The sequence below is a fragment of the Neofelis nebulosa genome, chromosome 8 (genome assembly GCF_028018385.1).
Source record: "Neofelis nebulosa isolate mNeoNeb1 chromosome 8, mNeoNeb1.pri, whole genome shotgun sequence".
In the NCBI taxonomy this organism is placed as follows: Eukaryota; Metazoa; Chordata; class Mammalia; order Carnivora; family Felidae; genus Neofelis; species Neofelis nebulosa.
This window is the reverse complement of record NC_080789.1, coordinates 22,756,262-22,769,541: the sequence shown is the minus strand read 5'-3', so window position 1 is coordinate 22,769,541 and position 13,280 is coordinate 22,756,262. Positions and strand designations below refer to the sequence as shown.

General features: G+C 36.3%; 2 protein-coding genes across 3 annotated transcripts in view; one reads left to right on the top strand and one right to left on the bottom strand.

The window, feature by feature from the left end:
* APAF1 (apoptotic peptidase activating factor 1) overlaps positions 1–13,280 on the top strand; it is a 93,482-nt gene that overhangs the window by 63,239 nt on the left and 16,963 nt on the right. For both annotated transcript variants that reach the window (XM_058741685.1, XM_058741686.1), the window contains exons 20-22: positions 1,712–1,831; positions 5,874–5,990; positions 8,498–8,623. In XM_058741685.1, coding sequence (XP_058597668.1) covers positions 1,712–1,831; positions 5,874–5,990; positions 8,498–8,623 — 363 coding nt within the window. The remainder of the gene's footprint in view (positions 1–1,711; positions 1,832–5,873; positions 5,991–8,497; positions 8,624–13,280) is intronic.
* On the bottom strand, positions 1,924–3,545 carry LOC131519035 (eukaryotic translation initiation factor 4E-like). Its single transcript, XM_058741693.1, is given in 2 exon segments — positions 1,924–3,506; positions 3,509–3,545. Coding segments are annotated over 2 exon segments (651 nt in total). The 3' UTR covers positions 1,924–2,892.

Below are 13,280 nucleotides of genomic sequence, written 5' to 3'. Positions count from 1 at the left end.
CACCCTGTAGTTCCTTGCTTCTTTTGCTTTTATGGTTTTTTATGTTTGGAATACTCTATTTCCCTGTCTCTCTCCTTGTTGGAATCCTAACAGTCTTACACATTCCCCCCAGGCTTTCTGCAAAGCCCTTCCTAATAATCCATTTGGGAGAATGTATCTTCCCTTTAATGCCATATAACTCTATGTCCTTTTCTTATGGTACTAACCAAATTCTGCTTTGAGTGTTAAGTACAGATTTGCTTTACGTCTCACCTTTAGTTCTCCACTGCTCCTCTAACTTGTTCACACATTTTTTATTATTTTTTAATTTTTTTAATGTTTATTTATTATTGAGAGACAGAGAGAGATAGAGCATGAGAATGTGAGGGGCAGAGAGAGAGGGAGACACAGAATCCAAAGGAGGCTCCAGGCTCTGAGCTGTCAGCACAGAGCCCGACGCGGGACTCGAATTCACAAACTGCGAGACCATGACCTGAGCCAAAGTAGGACGCTCAACCGACTGAGCCACCCAGGCGCCCCTACACATCTTAAATTACAAGGCCTTTGAGGCCAGGGACCCTGTGGCATCTAATATAGTACTTTATATACATTGTAGCTAAAGTTTTTTTAGTATTTACTGTATGCTAGACATTGTGAGAAGTACTGCTGTTATATTTGCTAGTTCTGATAGCAGTCCTTTTTGCAGGTGAGAAAACAGTCACAGAAAGGTTAAATCAGTTTTGCTTATAGTGCCAGTCTCAATAAACTTGAGCCACAATGTAAATCAACTTACCTCTTTCTTCATCAAGAAGTCTTCTTAAAAAAAAGATCAGTCATATCACTAAGCATACTGTTAATGGTGTGTTAGTGATATAGTTGATTTAAATTCTAGTACCAGTTCCTTATCTTGGTATCAGTGTGAAGACTGGCAGGAGTTCTTATTGTGAGAAGCACTGTATTAAGTAACCTTCCCAAAGTCACAACTTTAGGTGGAACTAGAATTCATGGTCGGGCACTCATTACTCTTAATACTAACTACTACTCACTGTAGCATATAATTTTTTTTTCTTTTTTAGTGAAAAAAGATTTTTTTTATCTTGTTTCATTTTTTATTTTTTTAAATTTACACCTAAATTAGCATATAGTGCAACAATGATTTCAGGAGTAGAATCCTTAATGCCCCTTACCCATTTGGCCCATCCCCCCTCCCACAACCCCTCCGGTAACCCTCAGTTCTCCATATTTATGAGTCTCTTCTGTTTTGTCCCCCTCCCTGTTTTTATATTATTTTTGTTTCCCTTCCCTTATGTTCATATGTTTTGTCTCTTAAAGTTCTCATATGAGTGAAGTCATATCATTTTTGTCTTTCTCTGACCAATTTCACTTAGCATAATACCCTCCAATTCCATCCACGTAGTTGCAAATGGCAAGATTTCATTCTTTTTGATTGCCAAGTAATACTCCATTGTAACTCCATTGTATATATATACCACATCTTCTTTATCCATCCATCCATTGATGGACATTTGGGCTCTTTCCATACTTTCCATACATGTAGCATATAATTAATAAGTATTTATTGAATTATAATCTAATAATTGAAAATTTCCTGGCATCATATGTATTTTGAGTGTGAATCATGGTTTGTATCTTGCTTTAAGACTAAGGCTTCTCTTTACATATTTCAAAGGATATGACTATCTTATTTTAGTTTTTTTAATCTTTTATTTAGCTCTGGGAGACAAAGAAAGTATGTGAGAACTCTGCTATAGTGTTAAAGCAAGAAATAGATGTTGTGTTTCAAGAAAATGAAATGATGGTTCTTGCAGTTGACAATGTAAGACATCTGCAGGTGAGTATTTTTTAGAAAACAATTGGAAAAATTGTGTGTGTGTGTTTTTAATGTTTATTCATTTATTATTATTATTATTTTTTTGTCTAAAAGACAATTCACTGTACACATTTTATTTACAGTTTTGTACACTGTCTTAATATGAATGGGACCGCTTTTCTACTTGAGCCATTTTTTAACCAAAGCAAAACAACCTAAGTAATACAAAGTGTTAAAATACAGCATAAAGATACAAAAACAGACATACTAATTCTAATTAGGAATGTAATTATGATGTTACATTTTTTTTTTATAATCCACAATTATGTTTAGGAAATCACACAAACATAGATCACTGATTTGAATGAAATACATAAATTTGTAGCAAAGCTTTGTAGTTACAAAAAAACAAAAAAATTACCAAAGAATGCACAAAATTAATGTTTATTCCACCTTTGTGTCATATTCCTGGATCCTTCACCAATGTTACATGAGGAAAAAAACAAAAGCAAAACAAATGAAAAACTGAAATCAGAATCACTAATGTTATCAAGTAGGGAAACAAATAAATTAAAATCTAGCAGCCATCAGCAAGAGTACAGCAAAGACAATGCTGTAAAAAGAAACAAAGAAAATTGCTAGAAAACTGTATGCATCATACTCTTTCAAACCAGCAAAATATGCTCCTGCATACAATGGAACATAAACAGAATTTTTTCCTTTAAGGTATAGAAATGCAAGTTCTTTTTTGAATATTGTGGATGGGTAAAATGTGTTTATAATGGTAATTCTACTAAGCTATTACAGAGTGGGCCAGGAACACATTCATGGATTCTGGGGATGATGTGTACTGTAATTCTTTGATTGGGATAATGGACACTCTAGCCAAAAAAAAAAAAAAAAAAAAGTGAACACAGAAGTACAAGACAAAGGCGAATGAGACTTCTCTTATATCTTAGCAACATTTAGATGGAAATCAAATTTAAATGCAGTCCACTCTGCTTTGGAAGAGGCTTTGGTTCAGCTCCCAAATCTTGATTGCTTGACGCAGTCTCCTATGAGAATACTCAGAAGGTGTCTTCTTAAACAACAAACCTATTTTTAGTGGTGGAACCGCTCTTAGTAGCTGTGTCTGCATGGGACTGATAACCAATCACTATCTTTGGAGGAAGTCCTAACCTTTCCTTGTATACCCTCCCTATATGCGTAACAGCTTTTCTGTTTTCACATTCAGTAGTCCATATTGCTATCTTATCACCTTTAGCTCTAACATTAACAACAGCTCCACATACATCATCACTGTAGTCATCAAAAGATTCTCCAATAAGGCACAGCAGTGTCTCTAGCCAAAAGCGATCCAGATCACTTCGTCTCTGCTGTTTGTTCAATGTAATTAACCATCGTCCTCCTCGTTTGTTTTTCTCATCTTCCCACATAGGCTCAATACCATCCTTAAAAAGTGAGTAGTCACAGCCAGGCATTAAATTACTAGACAACTGGATGTGGTTGTACAGAGCCCAAAAGTCTTCAACAGTATCAAACTTAGAGATCAGCCGAAGGTTTGCTTGCCAAGTTTTGCTTTTATCATTTTTAAAAAACCAGAGTGCCCATCTGTTCTGTAAAGGATGTTTAATATAGTGTTCTGGGTTAGCAACCTCCTGATTAGATTCTGTTTTCTCTTCTTCTGAAGGCGGGGATTAGGAGTAGGGGTGGTTTCTGGTTCCACAGTTGCCATCTTAGATCGATCTGATCGCACAACCCTATTACTATTTTTTTAATGTTTATTTATTTTTTTTTGAGAGAGAGAGAGAGACAGAATACGAGTGGGTTGGCAGAGAGAGAGGGGACACAGAATCTGAAGCAGGCTTCAAACTCTGAGCTGTCAGCGCAGAGCCTGATGTGGGGCCCGAACTGATGAACATGAGTTTTCTACCTGAGCTGAAGTTGGATGCTTAACTGACTGAGCCATCCCGGCGCCCCAAAAAATTTTGATTGAACTTCCAATTCACATTTTTCTTGTTCAGTTTTGAATTTGGGAATCAGGCACAAATGTGTGATATCTAATAGGTGCTCAGTAGGTATTAATTGAATAAATATGTGGGTCTTGAGCTGAGGCTTAAATATGCTTAATATTTAGAGTTTTAAAAAGTGAACTTTGCCTCACTTCATTCCTCTCCTGTTGGTATCTGTAATCACATTCCTTGATTTTCATGGAGTCCGGGAGGAGAACTTGAGACGCAGTGACTGAGGGTAAGACAGAGCTTCACAAGCTCTGGAGCTGCAAAGCCCAGCTTGATGTGATGGAAAGAACAGTGACTGTTCACTCAGGAGACCCACGTACAGTTTAGGCTTTATTGTCAGTTGTGTGATGTTTGAGTAAATTATACACTTCCTCTGAGCCTCACTTTCTTCATCTATATGGTCCTTTTTATCTTGAGAAGTCTGAGCTGGTTATAGGGTGAAGGTGGAATCCAGATTCAGGAGACAGATATCTGGGAGTAAATAGTCTATGGCATGTGGTAATTTCTCCTTGTCTCCTGTTGGGGGTCAGAGTCAAGGTGTGAGGCACCCATTAATATGGCTTGTTCTGTATTTTACAAGCTACACTATCATCCTTAATATATTGATGGGGAGCTCCTAATGCCCTGTATTTCTGGGATAAATTGATGTGTGAAATTGAATGTGCATGCCTCGTTACTGATTTTTAGCAGACTTGGGATATTTTCTGTTGCAGTTTTCTTGTCAAGTTCAGTGTCCTCAAGCTTATATTACCTTTATTAAATTTGTGCAACCTTTCTTTAATAGTTGTCATAACTGTGAGACTTCAAAAAGAAGTCATACAGCTATAAAAGTATCATTTCATTCTCTGTCAGTGATTATGCGAGAGTTTAGGGGATAGTTAAACTGACAAATATAGTTCCATTTAAGTGAACAAAACATGTTTTAGTCACTATTAGAAAAATATGGATATTTATTTTTGAGAGAAAGAAGATAAATTCAGCTTTTAGCAATTCAGTCTTTATTTTGAATGTCATTGTGAAGAAAAGGCTACCTTGATGGATACCCTATAATCTTTGTGTCTGAAACAAATATGACCATTAGTTCATGGTGGTAAAAAATGATTTAAGACTTTTAGGTTGTAAGAGAGAGAGGTAGCAGACAATTGATTTAAGTTTGAGAAATAGGTTTAGTTGAGCAATAAGCCATCTTTGTTAATAAGACTTAAAGTAATTGTTAGCATTGGTACGTATTATAAAATTAGCTAACCTTAGATTAAGCATTATAAGTCCAGTTACCCATATTATGCTTATGGGTTCTTCTCCAAAGCTCCCTTCTCCCCTGCTTCACAAAGGAAAGAATCTTAATTTAAACTGTTTTGTGAGTGATTGGAGGATATAAACTTCATTTTAAAGATTTTTTTAAAAATGTTTTATTTTTGAGAGAGAGAGAACATGAGCAGGGGAGTGGCATCGAGAAAGAGGGACAGAGGATCTGAAGCAGGCTCTGCACTGACAGCAGTGAGCTCGATGTGGGGCCCAAACTCAACGAAGTGTGAGATCATGACCTGAGCCAAAATCAGTTGCCCAACCGATTGAGCCACCCAGGTGCTCCTAAAACTCATTTTAAATTGAATTTGGCTTTTTATATGATGTCTATCTCAGTCCCGTTTCAGTAGCCCCCTTGAAAAATATCAGAAAAGTATACTTTAGCAAATGATAGCCTTACTGAAATGGGCTTTGTAAAGAAATGGAAAACAGGGTGCAGAGTTAGCTGTGGGATTATAAATTCATGTGTCTCAGGTGGTGGGCACAGCAGCTGCTTTTTAAACCTTTTAAAGCTCATTTATTTTATGAAAATGTATTTGAACTACAAAAGTGAAATGAAATGAAAGCGTGAAGTGCTAAATGCAGCTGCTGAGACTAGGATAGGACTTTGTTGTTCCCCTGGGAGATCTTGTTGGTTGTTTTCTGTTTCACTTTATGTTTTCAATTGAAGTCTCTGTTCTAAAGAACAGAAACTGCTCTTACAGCCTAACAACTGATTGTGCCTTATTTTTCCTTAGCTCATTAATGGAAAAACAGGTCAGACTGATTATCTGACAGAAGCTCAAGTTAGTTGCTGTTGCTTAAGTCCACATCTTGAGTACATTGCATTTGGAGGCGAAGATGGAGCCATTGAGGTATTATTCTGTTCTAGTCTTCAGAATCCTTCTGTGCAGGAGACTTATTTATTTAAAATTGTGTGTCTGGCATTGTAGACTTATACTAAATAAATCTTTTTGTGGTATATCAGTCATTCTTCTGCTAGGCTAAAATCTTAAAGTCCTGTTGGTGATATATTTTTCAGATTGCCTTTACTGTGGTTTCTCATACTTTTTGTCTTTTTGTGTTCTTATGGTCTATCTAGTTGTTTTGCTATTCTCCAAGAATATCAAACACTGTCAGAGATTTAGCTGACCATGTAAATAGCACTTTTTTCTCTCCTTAGCAACTCAGCCTTTGGTGTAAGTTTCCATTTGGTACTGATAAGGTTCCTTGGAAATGTCTGCAGGGTTGTCGTTTGCTTACCTGTTTCGCCAACCCTTCTGATACTCTTTTGGTATTAGAAGTATACCTCTTCACCACCTGAATCCTTAACTTATTAAAGAAGACCAAATAACTTAAAAAATGCAAAAATGTGTAATAAAATGATTTCATCACAAAGCACATTGTCTTTAGCTGTGTAATGGTTTTCCAAAGAACATTTGCTCCTTCTCTCACCTTTTTCTCATCCAAGCTTTTTGGGATTATTTCTTAATTTATTAATTGTGGCACAAGCCACATTTGTTTTACTTTGGATTTATTTTCATAAGGAATTACACAAATATTCTCTAGTCCATATTGCCCCACAAAGAGGAGACTATATGTTTACACACAAAATGAAGGAAGAAGCTTTTAGAAAGTGATGCCAGTGTTATTATATATTTGTCGTGGCCATTGTGGCATGGATTCAGAGTTAAGGTGTTTTTTTTCATTATTGTGAAAAATTATTTATCATGAAGATGAGTGCTATTTTGAAAAAAGTATATTGTGAATGTTTTTTAAGCAAGGGATGGTTCTCCTTTTATGAGTGCACCTTAGTCTTCCCTCTCGGTCTCGTCTTTCAAACTGGTGTATACTATTATTCATTCTTAAAGGATCCTTGCTTCCTCTTTTATTTTTACCTTGTTGCCAAGCCAGCGCTACATTCTTTTTGTTTTTAGGATCTGAGTATCTTGAAATAAACCTTAGTTTAAGGAAATAATTCACAAAACACACATGTACCTCATCCATATCCCTGTCCTCAGAGTCATCAAATAATATAAATAATATAAAATGAATCATATGAGATTACCAGTATTTGACTGTATTTAACTTGTAAGATAGCATTTTCATGTGGTTGAGTCTAGTATCATCAAATAATAAAGGCTACCATTTTTAGGTATTTATCAACCAGATTCTCTCATGGAATTATTATAATACTTGGATGTTAGATGTTGTTATTCCTGTTTTACAGATGTCTAAACTCCAAGTTTCCATAACTTTGATTAAATCAGTAAGTGGCAGAGCTAGGATTTAAGCCCTGGTCTCTGAGCTGCTGTGCTATGATGCTTGCCTGCCTTTTCCCTACAGCAGTTCTAAGATTGTTCTGCTCATTGGGGAACGCTCTCACACAGTTCCCGTTTGCCTTCTAAAAGGAGCATTTTATTTTTTTTTTAAATCTTTTTTAACATTTATTTATTTTTGAGACAGAGAGAGACAGAGCATGAACGGGGGAGGGTCAGAGAGAGGGAGACACAGAATCTGAAACAGGCTCCAGGCTCTGAGCTGTCAGCACAGAGCCCAACGCGGGGCTTGAACTCACGGACCGCGAGATCATGACCTGAGCCGAAGTCGGCCACTGAACCGACTGAGCCACCCAGGTGCCCCTAAAAGGAGCATTTTTTTCAGACATGCAGGTTAGGCTTGAATTTCTACCATTTCATATATTAGCATCATTTCTATTTTCCTTAGGCTTCCTTGAGACATTTTAACTTGGACAAGAGAACCATATTTACTTTTTTTTGTTTTGTTTTTGGTCAGTTCACTTGAAAGCCTTTTTGACATAGTCATTAGTTTTTGAGTTCTGTTACCACTTTTTTAATCTCTGCATTAGGCATATTCATCTTTAGATCCTTTATGTGTTCTTGATATACTTCCGAAACCTACTCTTTATTCTCTTGTCTGTTTCCTGTCTCTCTCATTACCCCCCCTCTTTCCTTGTCTTTGGTGTTTTATAAAGAGCTTGTGTTGTCAGTCATCCAGAATTTTTCTTCTCTCTCATCCATCTTACATGTCCTTTTCTTTTTGGAGGCTGAGTTCAGGCTGCCACTTGTTTGATGAATTGGGTGGTTGAGTTCTCAGAAGGACCACTGGTTCCTACTGCTATCTGGTCATTCCAGTGAGTTTTATTTTAGGGTGTGCGTGTGCATGCATGTGTGTGTGTGTGGATACACTTGTGCATATGTATGTTCCATTCATTTGTGTGTCTTTAATTAAAATGAAAGCACTATGAGATGGAAATTCTATACCCTTCTGTATCTAATTTAAATTTAATATCTTTGGGGTGTAATGCCTGGGTGTTGCTGAATTTCTTGGTGCTAATTTTCTGTGGTTTTCTATTTTGAAGATTTTAGAACTCCTAAACAACAGAATCTTCCAATCCAGGATTGGGCACAAGAAAACTGTACGGCACATCCAGTTCACAGATGATGGGAAAACTCTTATTTCAAGCTCTGATGATTCTTCAATTCAGGTGAGGAGAATTAACTTCCAACGTATGTCATGCTGACTCTAGCAAAGGAACACTTTGGTTGTGGCTCATATCTGGTGTGCATTTTAAATATTTCTTTAAGATCATATTACTTTGGGGATACATTCAGATTATGTACATAGATTTAGATAAAACCCATTCACGTTTCATATTTTTTCTGTGGGTGAGGCAGGCAATTTGACTTGGGAACCCTCTACTGGAAGGTTGTTTATTTTGAAGATCAAGGAGTCATTTGAGTTCTCCCACTTGCCTTATATTTGGATTTGCATCAATAAATAAACTTTTTTGCCACATTTATGTAGTTTCTCTTACTTTTCTTTAAAGTTGTAGAATCTGAAATAATTTTATTCTTTTAAGAATAAAGATGTTTATTATAGGGATGAAATTCTTTAAAAAAAGAATAGTTTGCCATAATGAAGGATTGTGGATATGGAGGCCTTACGCCTATTTTATGTTCTTTAAAAATTAACTTTGTTTTTATCAAAGTTCCAATGTACATACTTTTAAAACTTAAATAGTATTACAGAGCTCATTATGGAGAACAGACATCCCCATTACTCATTCTCCAGAAGCACTTCTTTTAGCTTCTAGATACTTCTTTTGATATTTACCTTCATGCCCCCATATCTCAAGCTTATAATGTTTTTAATTTCTATGTTTGAGAAATTATCTTCTGAAAATTAAGATGAAAATGTAGCTTTTTTCTTCTCCCACCTGTGCTACCTTTGACATAGGCACACCCCTTTTTATCACCCCATTATTCTAATACAGTTATAATAAAATTTTGTTTTGGTCATTAGTGTCATCAGAACTAAGTAGACTAAGTGTACTATGAATGTGCTTCCTGCCTTAATGCAATTTAGGACAGTTCTACCTTTGGATGTAGTTTGCAGTTATTTTAGCCTAAAACTTTGAAGACGTTCCATTTTCTCCCAAGGTTCCAAAGCTCATACTGAGAAGTCTGAAGCCGTTGTGATTCCCAATCTTTCTCTCTGGAAGATTTTTGGATCTTCTCTTTGTCCCTAGAATTTTGAAATTTCATGATGATGTGCCTTGGTGTGTATTTGTTTTATCCATTGTTTTGCCTATTTGTGGTCCCTTCTCAATTTGGAAACATTTTTTAATGCAAGTAAACTTAAATTTTTCTTTGATTCCTCCCTACCCCAATATGCTTTCTTTTTCTTTAACAACCATTATTCAGATATTGGATCTCTTGGACTGATCATGTAATTTTCTTTTTCTGCATTTCATGATTTTAAACCATGCTGTGTTTTCTGAGTTTTCTTCAGCTTTATCTTCCAGGCCTTTAATTGACTTTTTTATGTGTACTATTTTTTTTTTTTTTTTAATGTTTATTTTTGACAGAGAGAGAGAGACAGAGCATGAGCAGGGGAGGGGCAGAGAGAGAGGGAGACACAGAATTGGAAGCAGGCTCCAGGCTCTGAGCTCTCAGCACAGAGCCCGACACAGGGCTCGAACCCACAGACTGCGAGATCATGACTTGAGCCAAAGTCGGATGCTCAACTAACTGAGCCACCCAGGCACTCCTTATTTCTACTATTTTTAATACTGAAGAGTCCATTCTTACTTCTTTAGAAGAGCACTGTGTTCTTGTTTCAGAGATGTAATACCTTCTTTGAGGATGGGTGGATATATAAATAATGTACAAATTATACATATAATACACATATGTATATATGTGTGTGTGTGTGTATATATATATATATATATATATATATATATATACACATAATTTTTTCCTCAAAATTGCATTTTCGTGCATAGTTGCTATTTCTTCCAAGTTGGTTTTTTTTTTTTGTTTTGTTTTTTTTCTGTGTGGTTGCTTTGGCCTCTTATTTTAAATGTCTTCCTCAGCTGTGTGGTGATACTAGCTACCAGAGGTGGACACTAAAAGGCTGATTGAAAGCTCTGCATGTTGACTGAGACCTTTTCTGAAAAGTAGTCTGGATGGGGAATCTTTGTTGTCAGTATCTTTAGGTGTTTTGTCATGTACTTGTCAGATTACTAGAGAAGAAACTTCTGGTCTTTCTGCCTGGAGGTTATAAATCTGGCTGACAGGTTCTTAGAGCTAAGTGGGAAGGAGAACTGGGGGGTAGCTGTAAGGTCTCGTCATTTAGTGTGTAAACCTTCACTGGATCCCTCTGTTCTCAAAACTATAATTCTGTCCTCAGTTGTGCTGGTGCCCTTTAATTTACAGTCTTCTTTCTGGTCTGTTCCCATTGTCTGTAGGAGCATTTTCTACACTTGATTCTCTCTCTCTCTTTTTTTTCATAGTAACTTTGTTTCATTCAATGATTGTTCTTTTCTTTTTTACACAAAATTAGTTTTCCTGAACTTTTTGAAGGAGTAGGTAAGGCCAACGTTTCTAGCTTTATAGCTCTACAGCTTCTCCTTCTGTTGTTTTCATGAAACATTAAAAACATGGCCTTGTTCTTCTGAGATTGCTTTGCTCTATCCTCTTCATTTTTTTTTTTATTTTTATTTTTTTTTTTTTTTACACCTTCACTTTCCTTTGCTGCCAAAATCCTTGTTCCACTCAATTTGGATTCTATTCCCAGCAGTTTCTCCTCATTAGTATAGGATTATCCTGGTTAATTTTGAGAGTTCATAGGTCCCAGACTGCTCCATCCCTTCTAGACTGGACCATAGTTGCCTTGCATTCAGTGTCTGCTGCTGCTGTCCCATTGGTCCACTGAGCTTTCCAGTGAATGTACTTGGCTCTTTTGGAATTCTCTTTTTAGGTTTGTCAGACTCTCCATACTTCTCTATACTTTCCACATAGATGCTGGGATGCAAGTCTTGCAGCTCTCAGTTTGTCCCTACTCACTTGTATCTTGGGGTTTATGGGAATACTTTGTCAGTTAACAGGGTCTTGTTGTCAGTGTTGTCTGTGCATTTTTGGTTTTGGTATTGCAGTTGCTTTGTCCACTTTTAATGGAGGCTTCAGGGAGATTAAAAAAAAAAACAAAACTCACCTGCACTGTTGCCATCTTCCCAGAATTCCTAATAGTTCTGGTCCTATGCCCATCCTCATTCCCACCTCTGGATGTACTCAGTGACCTAAGTTTCTGAGCAATTGGTGAATTCTGTACTGTCAGTTTTGTTGCTTCGGTTTTTCCCTAATGCTTTTAGGATTCCGTTTTCTTGGTTCTGCTATTCTCTATTTCTTGGTTCTGCTCTTTTCTTGGTTCTATCATTCTGCTTTTCAGGCTCCAACATTTTTGTTCCTATTCCCTTTAGCTTGTCATTGTAGTAGGGTTTTAGAAGTGAAGGAGATATAAATACATATGTTCAATAGAAGTTACTGTATGTTCTTTCATTTAACATGTGTTTCTTGCATTAGCAATATTTACAGTATTTAAAACTCTTTTGACAGGGTGCCTCGTTGGCTTATTTGGAAGAGCATGTGACTGTTGATCTTGGGGTCATGAGTTCAAATCTTACATCAGGGATAGAGATTACTTAAATAAAAAAAACTATTTTGAAAAAAATATTTTTATGTTATGTCTTTGTGAGTTCTATATGATTGGAATGAAATTTGGTTTCCGTGCAGAAAGTTACTATAGGCTCCCATGATATTGTTATTAGCATTAGCTATGAAACTCAGTGTAATATTCACCTTTCTTCCTCTCCAGATTGCTTTGAAATGGGTGAAACTAAACTACATCTGATGAGATTCTGTTGAGACCTTGCATAGTTTTGTATAGACCTTGTATAGACCTTGTATAGTTTTTCTGTCAGAAGCTAAAATCATAGGTTTAATGACCTGCTTGAACATCAGGTATTCTCAGCCAGAGAGAGAAATAATTTCTAGGAATATTTTTAGGTTCAGAGTTAGATTATTTTAGAAATATGAGTTAAGTGGTGTTTCATCCTCTTTTTCTGCTCTACCCAGAATACTTCTTACATTTAAAATGTTTTAGTATAGGGGCGTCTGGGTGGCTCAGTCGGTTAAGTGGCCGACTTTGGCTCAGGTCATGATCTCGTCGTGGTCCATGAGTTCGAGCCCTGCGTTGGGCTCTGTGCTGACAGCTCAGAGCCTGGAGCCTGTTTCGGATTCTGTGTCTTCCTCTCTCTGACCCTCCCTGTTCATGCTCTGTCTCTCCCTGTCTCAAAAATAAAACGTTAAAAAAAATTTAAAAAAAATTAAATGTTTTAGTATATATTCATGTAACAAAACTCTTGATGGGTATTTTGAAGAATTGACTGGTTGGGTTTTTATTTTAACTTTTTAATAAATAATTAATTGGAAGTTTATGCCCCAGCCCTCTTTGTTGAGGTGTGACAAAATTGTATATGTTTTGAACATACATTATGATTTGATATATACACATTGTTAAATAATTACAGTGATCAAGTTATTTAATGAATCTACACACGTCACATAGTTATCATCTTGGAGGTTTATTTGATTCATTTTTGTATCCCCAGTGCCTAGAATTTAGCAGGAGTTCAGTAAATCTCTGTTGAGCTGAACCAAAGTTATTTCCAAAATTTAAAAATCAATTCACTTGATTGATTATAGCACCTAGCATTGTAAAAATTGAGGTCTACCTTTGGTAGTTTTTGATCCTTTTTCTTGAGATAAATATAGCCCAAGTAGCAGCCATGTTCACCT